Source organism: Lepisma saccharinum, chromosome 3 (genome assembly GCF_977018435.1).
Source record: "Lepisma saccharinum chromosome 3, izLepSacc3.1, whole genome shotgun sequence".
Classification (NCBI taxonomy): Eukaryota; Metazoa; Arthropoda; class Insecta; order Zygentoma; family Lepismatidae; genus Lepisma; species Lepisma saccharinum.
This window is the reverse complement of record NC_139231.1, coordinates 123068383-123089439: the sequence shown is the minus strand read 5'-3', so window position 1 is coordinate 123089439 and position 21057 is coordinate 123068383. Positions and strand designations below refer to the sequence as shown.

Here is a 21057-nt window from a genome sequence, read left to right as displayed (position 1 = left end):
TTTGAGACAGTCAAAGTTTTTTTTTTATTTTAGTTATAGTTATTTAAGTTTATTTTTTTTCAATTGCATTGCCTACAATTTTTACTATTTTCTAAACGATAGTGTCCCCAAGGCAACGTGTGGATTCCACAAGACAAAATACATCTTTTATCGTCGTGCGGATCTAATGCTACTTTCCTAACTTCGTTTGTTGTAATCACGTGGTCTACACTTTGGATTCTTTGTTCTATACTTAGTATCGTCGATTGTGAGTAAAGGCAATTGATGTAATTGTGGAAGGTGAGTTTGTTCTCCACCGTATTCTTGCCCACACCTTTTGCTTTCTTCGTGACGCTACTTTCTGTTCTCATGGCATACATCTTCGAACGCAAACCCGCGAACTCGACAATAATATCACCGTTACATTCATCTTTCAGTTTACCTAGGACTTTTTTGTTACGAGATGGAATCCCAAATCTGTTGGGTTGAGGATACGCAGAAGTATCGAAATACTCAAGCATGGAAGGATTTTTTATGTCTTCGTATAGGTTAGGTGTTTGTATGCTGTAAATGAAGCTGTCGGTGTCCGTGTACAAAAGTGATATCTTATCATTGTAGAAGGGTTTCATCACGTCGTAATGAAATTCGAACATGTAAAGTTTCGACAAGTCGAGAACCGTTGCGCCAACGTAAATTGGTTTTCTGAATTTCATCAATTTTATATCTAGATTGAAAAGTGCCAAATTCTCGTTGTAAATTTTTCTCGACTTGAATCTAGGATCGGCTATCCACTTCCGACATTTATTCTTATCGGAAATTAATTTCACGTCTACGTGCTTTCTAACATTCTCCATGGTCTTTCCGTACACCGCATTGTTCATTAATTTAAAGAAGTCCTTGTCTAAATCAAAAGTGGCAGCTGTTCTATGTTGTGTGTTAGTTTCTATGTACGGTCTTAACCACGTGGAATGTTTAAACTTTAGTATTCTTCTAACATTTACTATCTGAACACCCTTCCCAATCAAAAACCGGAGATTCTTGTAGTGGACGACGTATCTCTGTTTAGGGTCCAATGTTAACAAAAGCTTGTCTTGAACCGAGTCGGGTGGACATTTGATTTCGGGAGTCGGAGGCAAATCCGAAAACGTGTCGTGCAGGTGGTCGGAGAATTGGAGATCTACCTCTGCGAAGAAACCACACTCGCTATCGTCGAAATGAATAATGTCTATCGAAGTGGGATCTAACCATTCGAATCCCCCGTAAGGAAGTTTTTGAACCATGGCATGTCCGTAGAGATTATTAACGTCGGCGTAGAAGATGTAATTCGATGCTCGATTTGAATCGTAATCTTCTTTCATGTGTACGTTATTAGCTTTTGCATGTCTCTGTACGCATTGCACCATTCCACCTCGTATCCCTCTTTCGATAAATAGCAACATGTCAACATCCGATATCAGTTCCAGCTTGACCTTTGTCTGGAATAACATTGCCGACCACGCTAATCCCGGTAGGCTGTAGAAATACGCTGGATCTAATTTATAAATATTCGTTGCCGTTTTCCTGAACGCTTGAAAAACATCCGCGAGTATCGTCACGTCTAATTTTAAGTATGCGTCGTGGTAGTCTCCGAGTGTCCTACATTCTAATTTCTCCCACATGAGTTGCGCGTGTTGGTATTCTTCGTCCGTGATTCCTTTCTCTCTGAGTCTGCTGTAAAATTCTCTTGGAGGTGGGAGAGCGTCGTCGTTAAATTTAGAATTATCACTAACGTATTCGTAAGGATAAATCCCTTTACGTCTAACGAGTTCTATGTCTACGTTGGGAAAACTAGCTCTAGTTATTTTAAATTGATCGTCGGTGAGTTTGTTCGCTAAAGCGTCCAGGCTGGCAGAGAGAAATCTATACGAATCCAGGAAGCGCATCTCGATTGTTGTTTTCGTTCCCGGAATCGACACTTGCTTGCTGAGACTAATGTAGCGTTCTTCATTCTCGGCCAAGACACCTATACGTTTCGGATCGTAGCCAAGATGTCTCACCAGGTGGTGAAAATCATATCCGCTTCCGTTGTGAAAGAATATGGGGATGAATTTAGGTTTCTGGATTTTAAGATTGCACGTGTTGCAAATTCCACCTATGTAGTTTCCGCTGAAATGATCGTGGTGGAATATTTTTTTGTTCTCATCAGTAAAACTTTGATCACATACCGGACACACCTCAGTGGAATTGTAATTTTGAAGTTCATTTTCAGTTAAAGGTGCCATCGGTTTTGATGTAAGCAGTACGCTACCAATTACCTCAACCTCCTCCACCATTTTTTCCAGGAAGTGTTCGATTACATTTGGCCCGCGGTATATATATGCTTCATTTATTTTATCACGTCGCACAACAACATAGCCGAAACTATTAGGTTGATGAAGCTGGTACGGCGTTGTGGAGGAAATTTCAGGATCCGGTTCGCAATAGGAGAGTGGTTTGAGGAACGCCTCGAAATCTGCGACGATGATTGCGGGATGTTCCAACAATGCCTTGTGCATTTTGAATTCTTCGACTTCGTTCGTTTCGGGCATCAACATTCTAGCCGGTCTGTTGTCACCGCAATAAATTTTATGTTCGGCAAGTTTCTCCAGAGCAATTTGACGACTATGAAGATTTTGATGATCACGTCGGTCACGATCGTCGAACGTGGTTAGGCATCTCGGGCAAACTTCGATGTTGTTTGCATACTTGGTAGTTTGACTTCTGACCAAACGTGATAGAGAACGAATTAGCGTGTAATGATGAACATCCTCGTTGGAAATAAGAAGAAGATTTATTACACAAGCATCGTCATCGTCGATATCGCTTATCCTGACGGGATGCACGAGATATTTATCTGACGTGAAGGAATACACATTAATAGCGATGCGTTTTCCTGTACGATTTTCGAACTTTGTTATATCCGACAATGTCACCGGGTATTCAATGCCAGACATTACACTTTGAAAGTCGGTCTCGTATTGTTTGTAATGTCCAACCCACTGTGGATTATTTTTGCAATGAACAGGATGCAGTACAGCCAACACACACCAGAGAAAACACTTGTTATCGCTGTTCTGTATATTTAACACGGCCCTCTTGTGTTGAATGTTCGGTGGAAGAGGAATGTAGCTGGAAGCTCGAAGAGGCGAGAATCGGTTCACGTAAACGGTTAACGTGTGAGGACTTCCACACAGAGACCATCCCGACCCTTTAGCCTCGAAATCGTCGTGTTTCTTAACCAGCTCGTTGGAAACTTTATAATAGAAGTTGTCCAAATTTTCGACGTCAGCAAAATAAAGAGTCTGGTTTTTTGTACAATGATAAAAAATACTCGTTGTGCCATCGACTTTCTCGTATTCGGAAAACAGAACAACATATACTTTTATAGAGTTGTTTTCAAGTTTATCTTTCAAAATATTTAGTACAGGTGTTTTCGTTTCGTCCAAGAAACAAAGGATGTCACGGCCTGGTTCTGACTTAATTGAAAAATCCTGGAGTTGGTCGTTAAATGCAGATCTAATTGGTTTGCGTTCATTGGATAATTTAATTTGCTTGGAAGTGGAAGCTTCCGTATCTGCATTATCGATTTTTCTTTTCGATGCTTGTCCGGTCGATGGTTTGCAAATTTTGAGGTGTTTACTTAAATTTGCAATGCTGATCATTTTTCCGCATCGAGCACAAGGCTTAGAAGGTAACGAACGATTAATTCTCGAACCTGTTTCGCTACATCTTGCCCTGTGTACCGATAAATTGTTCCTTGAGATTAGCTTCCCACAAGTAACACATTCAGTTTTATCATTTTTACAATTGAAACTGGTGATGGATGCCATTGCTTTTTCGAAAATCACAGAAATCAAAAAATCTAGTATATAGCGATACAATTTTCAGGTATGTTATTTATATATAATTTCTTGAGGTGAAATAGAAAATGCACGATCACGTCAAAATTCAATCTGGTCGAAATTACTATGAAAAACCACGTGAAACACCTTTGAACTTGAAATAATAGATGGTATGTAGCTTCAAAGAAAGTTAAATACCTATTTTTTTACAAAAAACAGGGAGCACTGCAACAGGACGTCCGTACTCTTCGGCTGCTCTCACGAGACTGACTGATCTGTAGTGTATGCCGTTTTATATAATAAAAATGTGGACCGTATTGAAAACATTTGTAATAATTAACCAATCAGAAGACGCCACGTTAGATATGACTCATCACATTACGTCATAACTTGTTGCAATATGTTGTGTAATAGTTTACCCCTTATAGTTAATACAACAAAAAGCATTAGATATGAGTCATCACAATGTTACGTAATAACTTGTTGCAAAAACGTTGTGCAATAGTATACCCTTATAAGTAATACAATTAAGAGGTGTTTAATATGAGTCATCACAATGTTAGTTACATGGTTCTAGTTAGGATGATGATTTTTTTGGTTTGTTAGATAGGGGTTGAAGAAGACTATTTGTTGTAGTGACCACAGTATTGTTTTTTTTGTTTTTTTTGTGTTTTCTGTTCTCTTACGAGAATTAATATAAGTTGCCATAGAACCCTCCAATTCATGACTTAGGAAAAATCTGTTTGCGGATTCATCACGTACGCCTATACGTGAGTAAAATGTGAATAGAACCTATGTTCGGAAATCCAAAATAGCAACCGGCAGTAGGATTATCTTAGAAACAGTAAGACTTAGGAAAAATCTGTTTGCTGATTCACCACGAACGCCTATATGTAAGTAAAATATGAATAGAACCTATGTTCGGAAATTCAAAATAGCGACCGGAAGTGGGGTTATCTTGGAAACGGTAAGACTTAGGAAAAATCTGTTTGGTGATTCATCGTGTACACATATATGTGAGAAAAAGTATGAATAGAAGCTATGATCGGAAATCCAAAATGGCGACCGGAAGTGGGGTTATCTTGGAAACGGTAAAACTTAGGAAAAATCTGTTTGCTGATTCATCACGTACGCCTATATGTAAGTAAAATATGAATAGAACCTATGCTCGGAAATCCAAAATGGCGACCGGAAGTGGGGTTAGGGGGGCAAGAATCTTAAAAAAAATATTATTTGTTTGTTTGTTTGCGTTACAATATAGGCGTGCACGCGCGTGTGTGTGGCACATCGTTCCGGAGAGAGAGAGGTTTACAAAGGTCACGATATACAAACATTTGACCGGGGCTTGGAAAATTACGATAAGGTGCATTCATCCTTCAAGAATAAGAGACTACATTATTTACTCATCACGTTGTGTCAGCGCAATAAATGAGGCGCTGAACATAGAGAGAAAATGAGAGTTTTTGAGGTTTGGTGAACCTCAATTAATAAAAATAAGTTTTTTGAGGTTTTGGTGAGCTCCAAATAATCAAAATGAGTTTTTGATGTTTTGGTGCTGTTTTCTACGCTGTGAAACATCGTCAGCGCAATAAATAAGGCGCGGAACGTGGAGAGAAAGTGAGTTTTTGAGGTTTGGCGAGCCCCACCGAGCCCCACCGAGCCCCAAATGAGGTTTGTGAACCGGCTAATCTGCACTACTAGTTATCTTGGAAACGGCGAGACTTAGGAAAAATCTGTTTGCGGATTCGTCATGTACGCCTATATGTAAGTAAAATATGAATAGAACCTATGCTTGGAAATCCAAAATGGCGACCGGAAGTGGGGTTATCTTTGAAACGGTAAGACTTAGAAAAAATCTGTTTGCGGATTCGTCACGTACGCCTATATGTAAGTAAAATATGAATAGAACCTATGTTCGGAAATCCAAAATGGCGACCGGAAGTGGGGTTATCTTAGAAACTGTAAGACTTAGGAAAAATCTGTTTGCAGATTCATCAGGTACACCTATACGTGAGAAAAAGTATGAATAGAACCTATGTTCCGAAATCCAAAATAGCAACCGGAAGTGGGGTTATCTTGGAAACAGTAAAACTTAGGAAAAATCTGTTTGTGGATTCATCATATACACCTATACGTAAAAAAAAATATGAATAAAACCAATAGTGTTCGGAAGTCATGCAGGTTTGGACGTGACGACGCAGTTCAATAACATAGGTTAGACCAAGAAAAAACCTTGTTGATTTTATTTCGAGTAAAATGTTGGCAACACTGCGAGAAAATAAGGCTTATGTCTTACAAGAGCAAACTATTAAGTCGAGCCTCACCGAGCCTCACTTCGAGCCTCACTTTCGGTTGCAGCTCTGTCTTTATGGTTCTACTCTAAAGTAGGTCAAAGCACGTAGAGGCTCTCGTGTAGTTTAGCACGAAAAAAAAAATGAATAGGTTAAGTTATATCACGTAAGATCGTGGCATTCGTACCAAGTACGAGTGGGAAAAAAGGGAAAAATAGGAAATTTTACAAAAACATCGCTAAACACTAAAACATCGACAAAAATTTGTCAAAATAGGTCAAAAACTGATTTTCAATTTATAAAAAAGAGGCTACAAATGCATACCTACCAAGTACGAGTGGGAAACAAATGAGATGCGGTGAAAATTGCACTAAAAAATCGTCAAACGCTAAAACATCGACAAAAAATTGTCAAAATATGTCAAAAAAAATGATATTCAATTGGTAAAAAAAACAATACCTACTAAGTATTATTTTGAAACAATCCAATTACACTACTATCATATTTGAGCAGGTCGCTTGTCACCTAAACACTACAGCTCACAGTTTGGCAAAATCTGACATGAAAGCAGATAATACGCTTAAGTCTTATTTATATGTAATTTTCACGGGCGTACAATATTGTCAACAGTATCATATTTGAGCAGGTCGTTTGTCACCTTGTAACGAGTGCACTCACGGCCCCCGAAATGACGTGTCAATCATACCCCGGCACGGGGTCAAACGTCGTTATGTGTACGGGAAACCGGTCGTGACTCACGGTCCAGTTATCAAGTTCGGTACTGAGACGGTCGTTTATTGTCATACTATTGCGAGGCAGAGATTAATACCTTGAAAAGTTACACTGTTTTGTTTACCTTTGATATGTAGATTCGAACATTCATAACACACTAATAGCATAATATCCGGTACCTGAAAAACGTCAAATAACAACACTGACGAACAGTAAAAAAGTGAATATATATTGTAACAACACAAAAATATTGCAATCAACAACTGTTTACAAAGCCTCCTCACTCTCACAACATTCACTCTATCTCTCTTTCACACACCTGAGGTATTTTTACATGTGAAGTATGGATACAAATCATGGAACTCATTAACATATCATTCCTTTTAATTTTTAAACCTTTATGTGAATTTAGGGCATTTGTCCGCCAGCTCCTGTACTCTTTTAAATTAACTTAAGTACCAGCCCTCGGAAAGCGGTTAACTAAGACAATTTGGTCGGCATGGTTAAATCTTTCGTTCGAATGAACGTTTGCACCCAGTCGTAAGGACGACATTATACAAGTTTCTCGGACGGGGGTATTACACACAAGCCTCTCTCGTCCAATGAGAACAACTACTCAATTACATAGTGATGCAAAAAACTTAATTGGCTCCAGCTGCCGGAATACACTAATCAATCGTCGGCGCGAGCAAAAATTACCTTAAAAACCACTATGCAACAAATAATACTATTTCACGCACACGACCTTGCAATAAAAACAACTACGCTTTCCATAATTAAAAAAAAAAACTCATCAGTCAACTATTGACGAATTAAATGGCGCGACGGGGCGGTCGGTTACACAAAAAATAGAGCACACTTTGACAATTTATACTAAATATTAAAAAAAAATAAAATAGAGCTTCTAACCCTGAATACAAACAATTAAATTAGAACATCTGAACATGAAATTACCCTTTTTTATAACAATACCAAAACAATTTTTAGACGCAGAAGTTAGGTTTGGGTTTTCCTGAGTAACTTTGCAAATAAGTGAGACGTCGGCGTTAACTGTACGGTGTTGATACTAACGGCGCACGTTTACATGTACATGAGACCCTCTGAAGTATACTGTACCAGACTCTGCTACATAGCGTGGTCCTTCATCTCTCCTGGACGCAGGACTTGCACACGGTTCCTTTGTGGCGAAATTGTCCTCCGAGGTCGATCGCGACGAAGAATAATTGCGACGATATGGTGTACTTGCACCTCCTCAGAACTTCGGGCGTTCCTCTTGTCACTAGCGTCGGGTGTACGTGGTCACGCGTCGGTTCAGAATCTCTCTGGTGGCAGACTTCGATTCGGCGTCGTTCTGGAAGCGTCGTTCTGGAGTCGTCCTTCAATCTCTCCCTCTGGCTTCGATCGGCGTCGTTTTGGAGTCGTCCTTCAATCTCTCTCTCTGGTGGCGGGCTTCGATCGGCGTCGTTCTGAAGACGTCCTTCGGGCTTTGGGCAGTGTTTGGCTTTGATGTCGTCTTTGGCGTTGGCTGACTGGCTTCATCGGAAGATGGCGATGCATCGTTGCAGGCGTCAGGGAAGTCGACAGACTCCCTTCTCAATCTCCTTTAGCCGCCCATGATTATGTAGTTAACGCTTGGCAAAAAAAAAAAAAAAACAAATCACCGCGTAATCTTCACCAAAATAAGGCGCACACTGGTAACCCTCTATCTGCGATTCGCTCACAGTACGTAAGAAAACAAAATCCACGGACACAAAACAATAATCACGTAAGAGTGTAGCGCGGAGATGCTCTCTCTGTGAAATCCGGGTAAAAACTGTGTCTGGAATCATAGTACTGCCTATATATAAGAGATTCAAATTCTTCCGTTGAACGGGACGCTCTAGTGGCTTGGCTTCTGTTTCAGAGGGATGGAAATAACCTCTCTCCATTGTCTTGAAACGCGGTCAAGTGCGCGTCGTCGATCCTTGCCGGCTTGAGCTCCAGCTGATCTCTCTGGTCATCCGTGAACATGGGTTCGAACGCCTGCTGCAACTCAGGCCTGGTAGCAACAAAAATAATCTTTCCTTATCTTCGCGTTGGTGCAAATATGCCATGTTCTAAGCGGCGGCTGTCACTCAAGAAAAACCCGTCCCCAGCTTCCGACGTCTGGCTCGGATACAAGTTTATTCACAAAATAAGATCAAACCTCACACTTTCATGTTTGTGCATAAAATAAATCAATAAACAAAAAATAATTTATATCGAACTGCGTTTCACATACTAACACTCCTTCTGTCTATTGAAAGCGAATGTTGCGTGCATACGGAAATAACACAGAAAAAAAAGCGGATGGAAGCAATTTAAAATCAGTGGAGCAAGATTAGTATTACGAGAGCGTAAAAACATGTGCTTTCATTCAACTTCGAAAAATAAGAATAAATATGTGCATACAGAACACATATGCTTTCTTTTCACAGTTGTAAAATCATATAAATTGTACATGAAGTAAGTTACGGGAAGGCTCTCTCTTTTATGTCTGTGTATATGTTGTACAATTAGGTACAAGTATTGTACAATTAGGTACAAATTGTTGTACAATTATTTTCCCCAGTTGTCCAGTTGGAGTTGGGGGCACAACACTGGTACTATTTGTAATCACAGTGCTTACTCATGTATTTTGTTTAATATTTTATTTCAAATTCACTGTCAGAAACTAGTGTTGCCAGTTCCTGGATGTAGGATTACCTACTCTGTTGGTTGTCACTGTCAAGCTTCCAGTATTCGTACAGCATAAAAAGCTATAACCCCCCTCTCAAAATATATACATTGTATACACCAAGATGCTCAATAGCCTAGCAACACATCATGAAAAAAACATGTCAAGAGAACCCAATAGGTTTATAAGTCAGTGCTGCCAACTCATATTTGAGCAGGTCGCTTGTCACCTAAACACTACAGCTCACAGGTTGGTAAAATCTGACATGAAAGCAGATAATACGCTTAACTCTTCCCTCTCTTTCTCTCCTCTCTCTTTTTTTTTTGTAAAAAGCTGTAGGTGGGCTGTCGGTTGTTTAACTCTTCCCTCTCTCTCTCCTCTCTCTTTTTTTTTGTAAAAAGCCATGGCAAAAGTACCAGTAGGTTGGCAACCTTGCTTTAGGTTAGGTTAGACAAAAAAAAACTGTAGGTGGGCTGTCGGTTGTTTAACTCTTCCATCTCTCTCTCTCTCTCTCTCTCCTCTCTCTCTTTTTTGTAAAAGGTTATGGCAAAAATACCAGTAGGTTGGCAACCTTGCTTTATGCACTGTAAGGCAAGTCTTAAGTAAGGTTGCCAGCTCCTTGCTTTAGGCTAGGTTAGACCTGGTTAGGTTAGGTTAGGTTAGGTTAGGTTAGGTTAGGTTAGGTTACGTTAGGTTAGGTTAGGTTAGGTTAGAGTAGGTTAGGTTAGGTTAGGTTAGGTTAGGTTAGGTTAGAGTGGGTTAGGTTAGAGTAGGTTAGGTTAGGTTAGGTTAGGTTAGGTTAGGTTAGGTTAGGTTAGGGTGGGTTAGGTTAGGGCCGCATCCGAATCGGCAGCAGATGTCACCTAGAGCACCGTTCCATCCGGGGACTCAGCCAACCTCCGTTGTCCGAATTCGTGGCAGACGTGGAGTCAGAGGGGAGAGCAGAGGGGCGCGACAGATGCACGCTTGAACTCGCTGTGACCCTGTGCTTGGCAGCCATATTCTAACTTTCACATTGTACAGACAACATTTACTGATTAGAGGATGTAAAACTCAGTTATACTTTAACATTTTATCGATAATACTGAATATAGAAAAATTGTAAATGATGAAATAGCATGTTACATTTTTAATATGAGTAGTAAATAGGTAGAAATCATTGTCATGTTTGTTTGGCGTCTGCCTTCTGCTTCCGTACAATGCGCCTGCGCCCCAGAGCGCGGTAGGTAAAATTCGGGCTGTCACCTGGTGGGAAAAGTGACAACCGTACTACAAGAGGACATGTAGATTCGGACGACTTGGACGTGACTTCGACGGCACGCGAGAGCAACAGTAGAGAACAGGACGAAGCACTTGCCAATCCGGACACGGCCTAGGTTAGGTTAGGTTAGGTTAGGTTAGGTTAGGGTGGGTTAGGTTAGGTTAGGTTAGGTTAGGTTAGGGTGGGTGTTGGCAGCTGTCGGTTGTTTAACTCTTCCCTCTCTCTCTCCTCTCTCTCTCTCTCTCTCCTCTCTCTCTCACCTCTTTCTCTCCTCTCTCTTTTTTTGTAAAAGGCTATGGCAAAAATACCAGTAGGTTGGCAACCTTGCTTTATGCACTGTAAGGCAAGTCTTAAGTAAACTTGCCAGCTCCTTGCTTTAGGCTAGGTTAGACCTGGTTAGGTTAGGTTAGGTTAGGTTAGGTTAGAGTAGGTTAGGTTAGGTTAGGTTAGGTTAGGTTAGGTTAGGTTAGAGTGGGTTAGGTTAGGTTAGGTTAGGTTGGGTGTTGGCAGCTGTCGGTTGTTTAACTCTTCCCTCTCTCTCTCCTCTCTCTCTCTCTCCTCTCTCTCTCACCTCTTTCTCTCCTCTCTCTTTTTTGTAAAAGGCCATGGCAAAAGTACCAGTAGGTTGGCAATTTTGCTTTATGCACTGTAAGGCAAGCCTCAAGCAAGATTGCCAGCTTCTTGCTTTAGGTTAGGTTAGACCAAGACAAAAACCTTGGTGATTTTTTTTCGAGTGAGGAGTTAACAACACTGCGAGTCCCATTTTCGGTTGCAGAACTCTCAAGCAAAATTGCCAGCTTCTTGCTTTAGGTTAGGTTAGACCAAGAACTTTGGTGATTTTTTTCGAGTAAAATGTTGGCAACACTGCGAGCCTCACCGAGCCTCACTTCCGGTTTTCTGAACTCTCAAGCAAAATTGCCAACTCCTTGCTGTTTTAGGTTAGGTTAGACCAAAAACCTTGGTGATTTTTTCGAATAAGCGGTTGGCAACACTGCGAGCCTCACCGAGCCTCACTTTCGGGCGTTGAAGCGGGCCACTAGGTCTACTGACACCCACACTCTTTGAACCTGAGAAATCTGAGATGACTTCGAAATTTTTAGAACAATTTTACCCTTCTTATGTTTCGTCATTACTTCAATAGACAAACCAAATGCAATGTGGCATCAGATATCTTTGAAATATATTAAATCCTATTTTTACCCTATTTGTTCAGCTCTACTTACAAACATTATTGTCATCCCTAGTGCCACCATCCAACCCCATCCACCTTCTGGAGGCTCCAGTTTGAATTTGGAAGCATCCTTCTTCAGTGAAGAGTGGCTGGAGGATAACTTTGAAGGCATGGTCTTCTTCATTCTTCAACAGGTCTTCTAGGCAAATACAAGTAAAATTCTAGAATTTCCAATTACATAAGAAATTAACAATATGATTCATTTTTATCTTAGGTTTAATATAACGAAGGAAAACTGGTTTTCAATTTCATAACAATGATCAGATTGCTTCGAACAAAATTGTCAAATATTATATATTTTCTTGAAAAAATCCTGATACGAAATGGATCAATTTTACATCAGGATATCAAAAAGAAAAATAATACTACTATATGTATGCATTACAACAATGACAATAATAGAGATAATAATAAAACCAGCATTATAAAGTCAAAAACTCAATATGCTGACCAAGGCAGAATTTATTTTATTTTAAAACATAAAGTAAACGTTACATTTCAACCTTCTAGCAAGGTCTTCTTCAGACCCTGTACAAAATACAAAAAGTACAGGGTCTGAAGAAGACCTTGCTAGAAGGTTGAAACGTAACGTTTAGTTTATGTTTTAAAATAAAATAAATTCTGCCTTGGTCAGCATATTTAGTTTTTCATAATCATGGAAACAAGGCTTAATGGTGTTATTATAAAGTTGTCAGCTGCTTATGTACATCGTGGTGAAAGCTTGGAGAGATGGAAGCCTGAAGAATGAAGTCCGTGGCGAAGTGGTTAGCACAGCGCGCTACGACACTAGCAGTTATGGGCTCGAATCCCGGACTGGGCATAACTTTCTTTGTGAGTGTCCCTTTATCAATTTCATCATATCATCACTCATCCTCATCTTTGCGATTAGCCAAAAGTGGAAGAAAAGCGAAGTAAAATAAATCAAATCAATCAATCACTTAGTGAACTGTAGAGGGTCTGTAGTCTATGGAAAACTGGCCTCTGTTCCAGGTATAGTCTTGGGAGTTCTTGTATAGAAGGTTAACATGTATGTACCGTTGGAACATGGATCAGGATATAGATAAGTAACGATCTCAAATCAGAAATTTGATGTCGAACAGGAAAATTATGTATTTGAAGATTCAATAGAATTCCATGTTCATGTTTAGGCTTCGCCAAAAAAAAAAAAAAAAAAAAAGGAGGTTGCCGAATTATTATCAACACGTGTTCGATAATATGAATGTCTTTGTTTGTTTTTTTGTTTTTTTAAGGAGGCTGGGCATATTTGGGGGTTCTGATCCCTATTTCTCTAGTACCCTTCCTTGCTTCAGTTTTTCCAAGGGTTATTACAAATGTTTAGAGCGGGTTCATGAGCTTGCTGTAGCTATAATATTTGACATATTGCCATGAAATTTTACAGTAACGTAGAAAAACTCAAAACGTTTTCTTCTCTTGCAGCCGTGTTTCGGATATCTATCGGGGGAGCGCAGCACTGAGCAGTTAGTAAATATGGCGACAAGCGCTGAGAAAGCTTCTGTGCTGGAATTTCATGCATATCAGTCGGTCAAAACAGTGGAACGATGGTATGCACAGTTTACAACTACGGGATGCCTCTGTAAGGGGAATTCAACGGGTCGGCCTCCAGTGAGTGAAGAAACTGTTGAGCGCTTGCGAGCCCACACGTAGACTTAGCCCACAGAAGTCGACGAATAGAGCAAGCAGAGAGCTGAACATTCCACAACCAACCGTTTGGAAGATCCTACGGAAACGATTGCAACAGAAGCCTTACTGCTTACAATTGCACTGTTTTGTTGAGTTGAGTTGAGTTGGTGTTTTAAGTCCACTTTATGCACAGTAAGGTTAATCGGGACTGGACCTACAGTTTAAAGTGGGATCCGAACCACTTGTGCCTCCACCGGGTATCGAACCCGGGACCCCTTCATTACAAGGCGGCGACGCTACCACTGCGCCATCGGGGAGGCCGAATTGCACTGTTTTGACCGACTGATGTGCATGAAATTCCATTGTACTATTGCTCCAATAACATATCGAGGAGAATACTATACTCAGGAGCATGAAATTAGGCTGATGGCATAATTTACGTTGCTGAGACAGCATGGAGATGGAGCCCAGGACTGTTGCCCCCCAAGTCCCCCTAAATCAGGTCTGATTTTCAGGTCCAGGGTGCGACAAGTGGCTTCTCATTGGGTGATGTATGTTCAGCATTTCGATTGATTAATTTGGTGTATTTTACTTTGATTTTCTGCCACTTATGGCTATCGCGAAGATGAGGATGGGTAATGGTTGATTGGTTAGGTTTATTTTACTTCGCTTTTCTTCCATTTTTGGTTAATAGCGAGGATGTTGATAAGGGATGATTTAATCAAATTGATGAAGGACACTTCACAAAGACCACTCATGTCCAGGCCGTGATTCGAATCCGGGACCCTTCGTGTCGTAACGCGCTGTTGCTGCTAACCACTCCGCCACGGAGGCTATCAGCATTTCGAGTATCTTTCTTGATTAGTTTCGCAGGATAGTTTCATGAACGTTACTTGCATAAAAAGGGTCGATGCACTTTTGGAGCTCTTAATTACAGATGGGATCAGTATCAGGCTCCTGACACCTGGTGAGAAACAGTAGCAACTGCACAATTCAATCCGGACGCCTGAAACGGTACTGGAAAGAACGTAACGGCGCGCTTACTGATCGTACCACCTAACGTTGCGGTTAACCTAAATGCACAAATAAACTACAAGAATCAAGCAAGAACAAACCCTTAATTCAGCTTTACGTGTCTCATTTTGCACATGGCGGAAAGGATTATGAATATCCTGTTTGAAATCTTGTTCGGATATGGCGATTCTGCAAGTCACCTTGCAAAACCAGATGCGCTGTTATTTGGACAGGTATTAGTAGTTGTATTTACGGTACGGACAGCGCAACTTTTAAGTGTAGAAAAGGCGAGGCTATTTGATTGAACAATCAGATTTGCTTATACTTAAAACAAAGCCAAGAGAGGCCTATACCCCAATTTTTCAGGTGTGATATGCTCTGATTTTTAAGAAATTCTGAATTTCTAGTGTAGAAAAGGCGAGGGCTCAACAGATAGATTTACTCGTACTTAAGACAAAGCCAAGAGGGGGCTATACCCCAATTCTTCCAGTGTGATATGCTCTTAATTTTAAGAATTTTGAATTCTAGTGTAGAAAGGGTGAAAGCCTCTCAGACAGATTTGCTTATACTTAAAATTATGCCAAGTTCCCATATGATCTTATTGCTTATAGTGTGTTTTTCTGTCAAAATCCCAGGAATTGAATTTTAGTGTAGCTCAGATTGATTCTGCCATGTATATTAATATAAAGCTTATAGTTACTGGGTTCTGAGGCCCAGTGGAGTGTGGTGCATGGTTTTTATTGCCTTGCAATCAGGAGGCCTCTGGGTTTGAGTCCTGATAAAATGTGAAGCCTCTCCTGATGGCAAAATGTTAATATTGTTGCTTTGTAAGCAAAAGGCTCGGGTTTGAGTCCTGATAAAATGTAAAGCCTCTCCTGATGGCAAAATGTTAATATTGTTGTCTTGTAAACAAGGGGCTTTGGGTTCGAGTCCTGATAGATTGAAATATATACAACTGCCCACACATAAGATATTCACTGCTAGCTGATAATACAGTTGAGGTTTGTATGTTGTACAACAGGATAATAGAACAAATATCTTCTAGAATTGCTCCGTGACTCTCTCATTTCTTACATCATAAACATATGATTTTTCACCTATGAGAATAACACTACAAATGGTGTCATCAGGTAATGCCTCATGGAATTCACAGATAATTTTAATGTTTGTCCTGTCATTAACCACAACCTGTTTTCTTTTTGAAGTGTTGATTACAAACATGGGTCTCTGTGTTTTGAATTCATCTGGTGAATAATACATGTCAGTACTGCCTGTAGTGACTCTCTTGAAAGCCGAAAATGCCTCATATAATTTAAGAAAATCATCCTTGGACATGTCTAAATTATAATTTTCTCTAGGAAATACCTCATTTCTGCCATTTTTAAGATATATGTTCTTGATGTTGCAGCTATCAAATTTACTTGAATTTTTTTCCTGATTGTTGTGTCTTCCAGTCTGAAACAGTACCACTACAAAATCAGGCATGTCGTATTGAATACTGGAGAATGAGTTTGTAGCATCAAATTCATAATATGTGCCAGATGCGGGCTTCTGTACGCATTGATATGTATAAAATTGCAGAGGAATCTGTGGATTTTTTATTATATCAGCTTTGTATTTAAGAGCATAACTGGCCTCATATTCAACAACAGGGATTCTTAGCTCCATAGTCTGAATAATGCATTTGCCCTCATCAGGTAGGGTATTAGGCAGAGCTTCCCCTGTAGGGTTTAATGTACTGTACCTCATCAAAGCATTATTATCATTTGCAGCTCTTCTAAATGTAATTCTTAACCCCCCCTTCCACATAATTTCTTTGTAATCTGAGAAGAATCCTGGCAATAGGCGCATGGGGAACAGCACTGTGTGATTTTTAGATAATATTTTATCACCAGCCTCAAATCCCCCTATTTTGTAGTATGGAGCCTCGGTTTTGGATAATTTTAGTGTGGCCAAAGCTGTGGAGGTAATGCCGGGATAATCTATTCTGTTTATAACAACGCCATGCTTTCTGATCTCAATTTCAGAGAACAGATGCGGCACAAAATTATCTACCAGTCTTATATTTGTATTTGCCGGATAATCTGTACCATCGAGCTTTACAACATCAAATTTGATGTATAGATCTGCTCTGTGGGGGTGTATAAAGCCATCCCCTACATCAAGATCAACCTCAATCTCTGTGTTGGGTTGATTTAAATTTGCAAATGTCCTCCTGTTTGGAGGGAATGATTGTAGCTCATAACTCTCAATATTTTCCATTGTATGTATTTTTATTTAAATGTTAATCTCTATGATAGCAGTTGTTGTGGCTCCAGCAAAATCAACTAATTCTTCTTTTTCATTAGTGACCATCAATTCAATGTAATCTATTCTATTATGGCACACAGGAAAATATAATGTTGGGGATGGATTGTAGATGATTGGCTCCATGAATTCGGAATTAGGCTTGAATGTTGCAATGATGCCAGTTTGTTTGTGAGTGCCTATGCCATTTGATTTGGTGATCATACCCTCGGCCACATTACAGTGAATATTCAGAGTCTCTATGGCTAAGAATTTGGGTATATTCATAGCAGTGTGTTTGATGGCCGGTTCAAGTTTTGTGTTGTTCTCAAAGCCTAACAGCTCTCCTATAGTACCCAGATGCACTGTTTCTGTAGCAGACACAATCTCTACTCTGTGAGTGACAGAATTTTGACTTAACACTATACCTCTGGGTAATTGAGCATTTAGAGTTGACAGATTATATTGCCCTGGAGTGATGACAATTTTTTGATCCCCTACTGCAATTGTGTTGTTGTGGTGTGTAATATTAGGGATCAAGTACATGCCATAAAATGCTCTGAGAGCTATTGTTTTGGGATACACTATGTCATCATGTAATCTAAGTTTCAATATTGAATTTTGGCTGGTGAGATGGAATACCCCCATGATGTTTCAGATACCACAAGGCCTTTTGAAAATCTTCAATTGATGGTTTATTTATTTGAGACATATATCTGAGAACAGATAAACACAAATGTCCGCAATTAACATCTTTGAAGTTTTGAACACGGGCATTATTGTAATAAAGATTAGATGAATTTAGATATTTCATTAAATTTTCAGGTGGAACACCTCCAAATGAATCAAACACAAATGCCTCATCTTTTAAATATTTAAGATAACAGATCCAGTGAGTGCCCTGATTTTTGTACTTATCCAAATTAACAATGCCACACTCTTTGTTGAGTGGTTGTTCCGGTAAAGAATCGGACATGTACACTCCTCTAAAATGTTTGATGCCCAGTGGCTTGATTAAAGCTTCAATATCTTGGTTTGTAAGCGGCTCTTGTTTTTTTTAAACTTATTCATGGCTCTCTTAACACCTTTGCCTTTTTTCTCCATTGCCAGGTTATGGCGCTTCTGCTCATCTAATTCTGCCCTATTTTTCTTGGCATCTATTACTGTTTTTGCTATGGCAGCTGATCCCCCGGCCAAGCTCCCAACAGCCCCGAGAGCAGCTAAGATGGCAGGGATGGTAAATATGAATCCCCCCACATGTGATTTTTTTCTTGATTGCTGTAATTTTTTTAATTGGGGGGTACTAAGCAACAATTTCATACCATGTCCCTTTGCAAGACAAGAGCTTTTTTTCTTGCGCTGCTTTTTGGTTAAAAGACTGTCAATAGTTTTAAGAGATTTGAGACCTGCATAAGGTATTTGATACATAACACCCTTGGCCTTCATTGTAGGTTTATTATATACATGTTCACAACCCCCACCCCAGTTTTTGTTTGGTACTCATAGCTATGGTGGTCCCCAATGCTGCTATTCTCTCACTTAAAGAAGCATCTTTGCTTACAAATCTGCCAAATGCAGCCTCTTCTAATTTCTTGTCTGCAATATGTCTCTTGTCAAGATCAGTATGTGTGTTGTATGCTATGTCATGGTCTCTACAAGCAGCATCTAGGGGATTAACACCAGGATCACCTCTGTTTAATCTATGATCCAATTTTGTGCCTGGACCACAATACTGATAGCCTGGAATGTGTAGTTCAAATGGCAACTTGTTTATAATGTCATTAACAAGCCCCCGACCCTCAGAAATATTCCAAAATTTAGGGGGTAGAGTATTAATAATTTTTATGAGATATCCAATCCCCTTAGGGTCATTCACTATAAAATTAGACAATTTGGTGCTTATCATGTCCATAATTCCAACCTTTTCATTGTAAAAATTGTGGTTGCCAGCATTTTCCTCCCCAGCTATCACCAGCAACCTATCTACAAGTTTCCTGACATCATCAACCCAGACAAATTCTTTAGGCAGGGTGTTGTATTGTTTGATTCCACTGCCAGTCTTGATCTGTGACCATATGGGCTTGATTAAATTATTGTATTTTGCTCCACTGCTCGACTTGACTCTTTTTTGTGTGGGATCATTGTTCTGGTATAGAGCATCTGATTTTATTAATATTTCTTTGTAATGTTCATAATCTTGATCTGTATAGCTGCCAGGCCTTTTCCTAGTCATCAGTTCCCACAATCCAGGTGTTCCGGGGTACTTAACAAAACCACCTTTTTCTCCGAGACGAGATTCTGAATATACAATTATATCATCTCCCATAAATGTTACTCTGAAATTGCCAATTCTATGTATGATGCTACCATCAAGCTCTGTGTCGGCATATAAGCCAAACACCTCATCTTTGTTGTCTTTAGGTGTGGTTAAATATTTTTGAGCAAGAAGACCCAATTCAATAGGATCCTGTGTAGCTTCAATTCTTCTAGGAGCAACAGGACTAGGTGTATGAATACTGGAAAGTGGGGTGAATGGATAATCTAATATGTTCCTTGCAGCTACAGGTACGAGCTCCGTGATCAAATCTTGATTTTGCTCTGTAACAGTTTTGATATTCTTACCTAAATTATTAATAGCATCAATTACAGGCTGTTCTGTTTGTTTGTGTTTTTCATAAATTCCTCGGTTCTCTGATTTCCATCCCTTGAATCTTTTTACAAGATAATCTCTTAACTTAAGATCATCAATGACTGGTCGTTTCATGGTTGTTTATTTATGTCTCAACGTCTAGAAAATCGTTGATTTTATTTCTGTATTTGCCGCTACTGGGTTTTCTTGTCATATCAATTGTGACAAACCCATAACTGTCCTGGCTCCAGCACCTGCTGCAAAACTTAGAAAAATCATTGTAGCTCAAGTCCCCACCTACATATTCATCGTGTATGTGTTTGAGGTTGGTATGATCTTGATGAAACACACATATAAAATTGCTGTTGTCTCGGATCAGCTGCTTCGGTATTTTAGAAAAAGTCTGTGCCAGGTAGAAGCAATCAATGTTTTTGTGCCGGCCCTGTGTAAAGAAATTTCTAACCTTGTTTTGATTATCCAGTATAACGTCATCAAACACAACAACAGAATTATCGAGACATTCATGAAGTGGCTTAACATCTGGTACAAAAGTGGCAATATCCAATCCATCATATAGCTTCATCAGCTGCTGATATTTTAATTGTTCCAAGCTCTTAGAGAAGACATACAAGTGCCTGTTTTTCCAGTCTAACCAGTTGGGTGCCAATAAAAAATTATCAACCATTAGTGTAGTTTTACCACAAGCTGATGGCCCAACAATAAGACACCTAATATTATCAGGCAGCAAGTTGCCATTTCTCTTATTCTGTTGTTCAGGTTCTGGCAGCCTCTTTATAACATCCCAGGTGCTCATATTATCACTCTGTCTGCATCGATCCAGCTGTTTTCCGGATGACCCAGCCATTTGACAAATAACTTGTTGCCTTTTCTGCGGATAATTTTTTCTATGAGATATGTGTCAGGCTGTTTAGTTTTGCTGAGTTCTTGTTCATAGAACCTGCCTTTGAGAATTTCTCCTCGGTGATCTTTTATTATATATGTGTTAAGGGTCCCGGGTTTAACTTGAACCACTGTAAATAATTCAGTGCTCCAGTTTCTTGTAAAGCCTCTTTTGAATAAGTGCTTATATTTGCTGATTCTTACTTGATCACCCACCCTGTATTTGGCCTTTCTTGTTGTTGGCTGGTATCTAGGATAATAAACAGTCCTGATCAATTTTTGCTCATCAGATGAAGTTACTTCAGAGGGTTTCATGTTGATTGTGGAATGGACCGAGTTGTTATATTTATGTAGAAGTTCTGGAAGAATATTAATCCATTTATAATTACCCTGAAGTGTGAATTGTTTATACATAAGATTTTTTAAGGTTCTGTTGAATCTCTCTACAATTGAGGCCTTGAGGTCACTGTAACTCGAGTAATGTTTTATTGCCTGGCTTTTAATAAATTGTTGAAACACTGAATTATAGAATTCTTTG

The 21057-nt window shown here is 39.6% G+C and overlaps 1 protein-coding gene across 5 annotated transcripts in view; it reads right to left on the bottom strand.

Annotated features, from left to right (window-relative positions):
* Nucleotides 1-21057, bottom strand: part of LOC145985387 (monocarboxylate transporter 14-like) — a 95639-nt gene that overhangs the window by 58115 nt on the left and 16467 nt on the right. For 2 of the 5 annotated variants that reach the window (XM_083119359.1, XM_083119360.1), the window contains exon 2: nucleotides 12042-12185. In XM_083119359.1, the coding sequence (XP_082975485.1) occupies nucleotides 12042-12173 (132 nt within the window). In that variant the 5' untranslated portion in view covers nucleotides 12174-12185. Of the gene's footprint in view, nucleotides 1-12041; nucleotides 12191-21057 lie in introns of all 5 variants that reach the window. The other 3 variants (XM_083119356.1, XM_083119357.1, XM_083119358.1) reach the window with 2 other exon arrangements.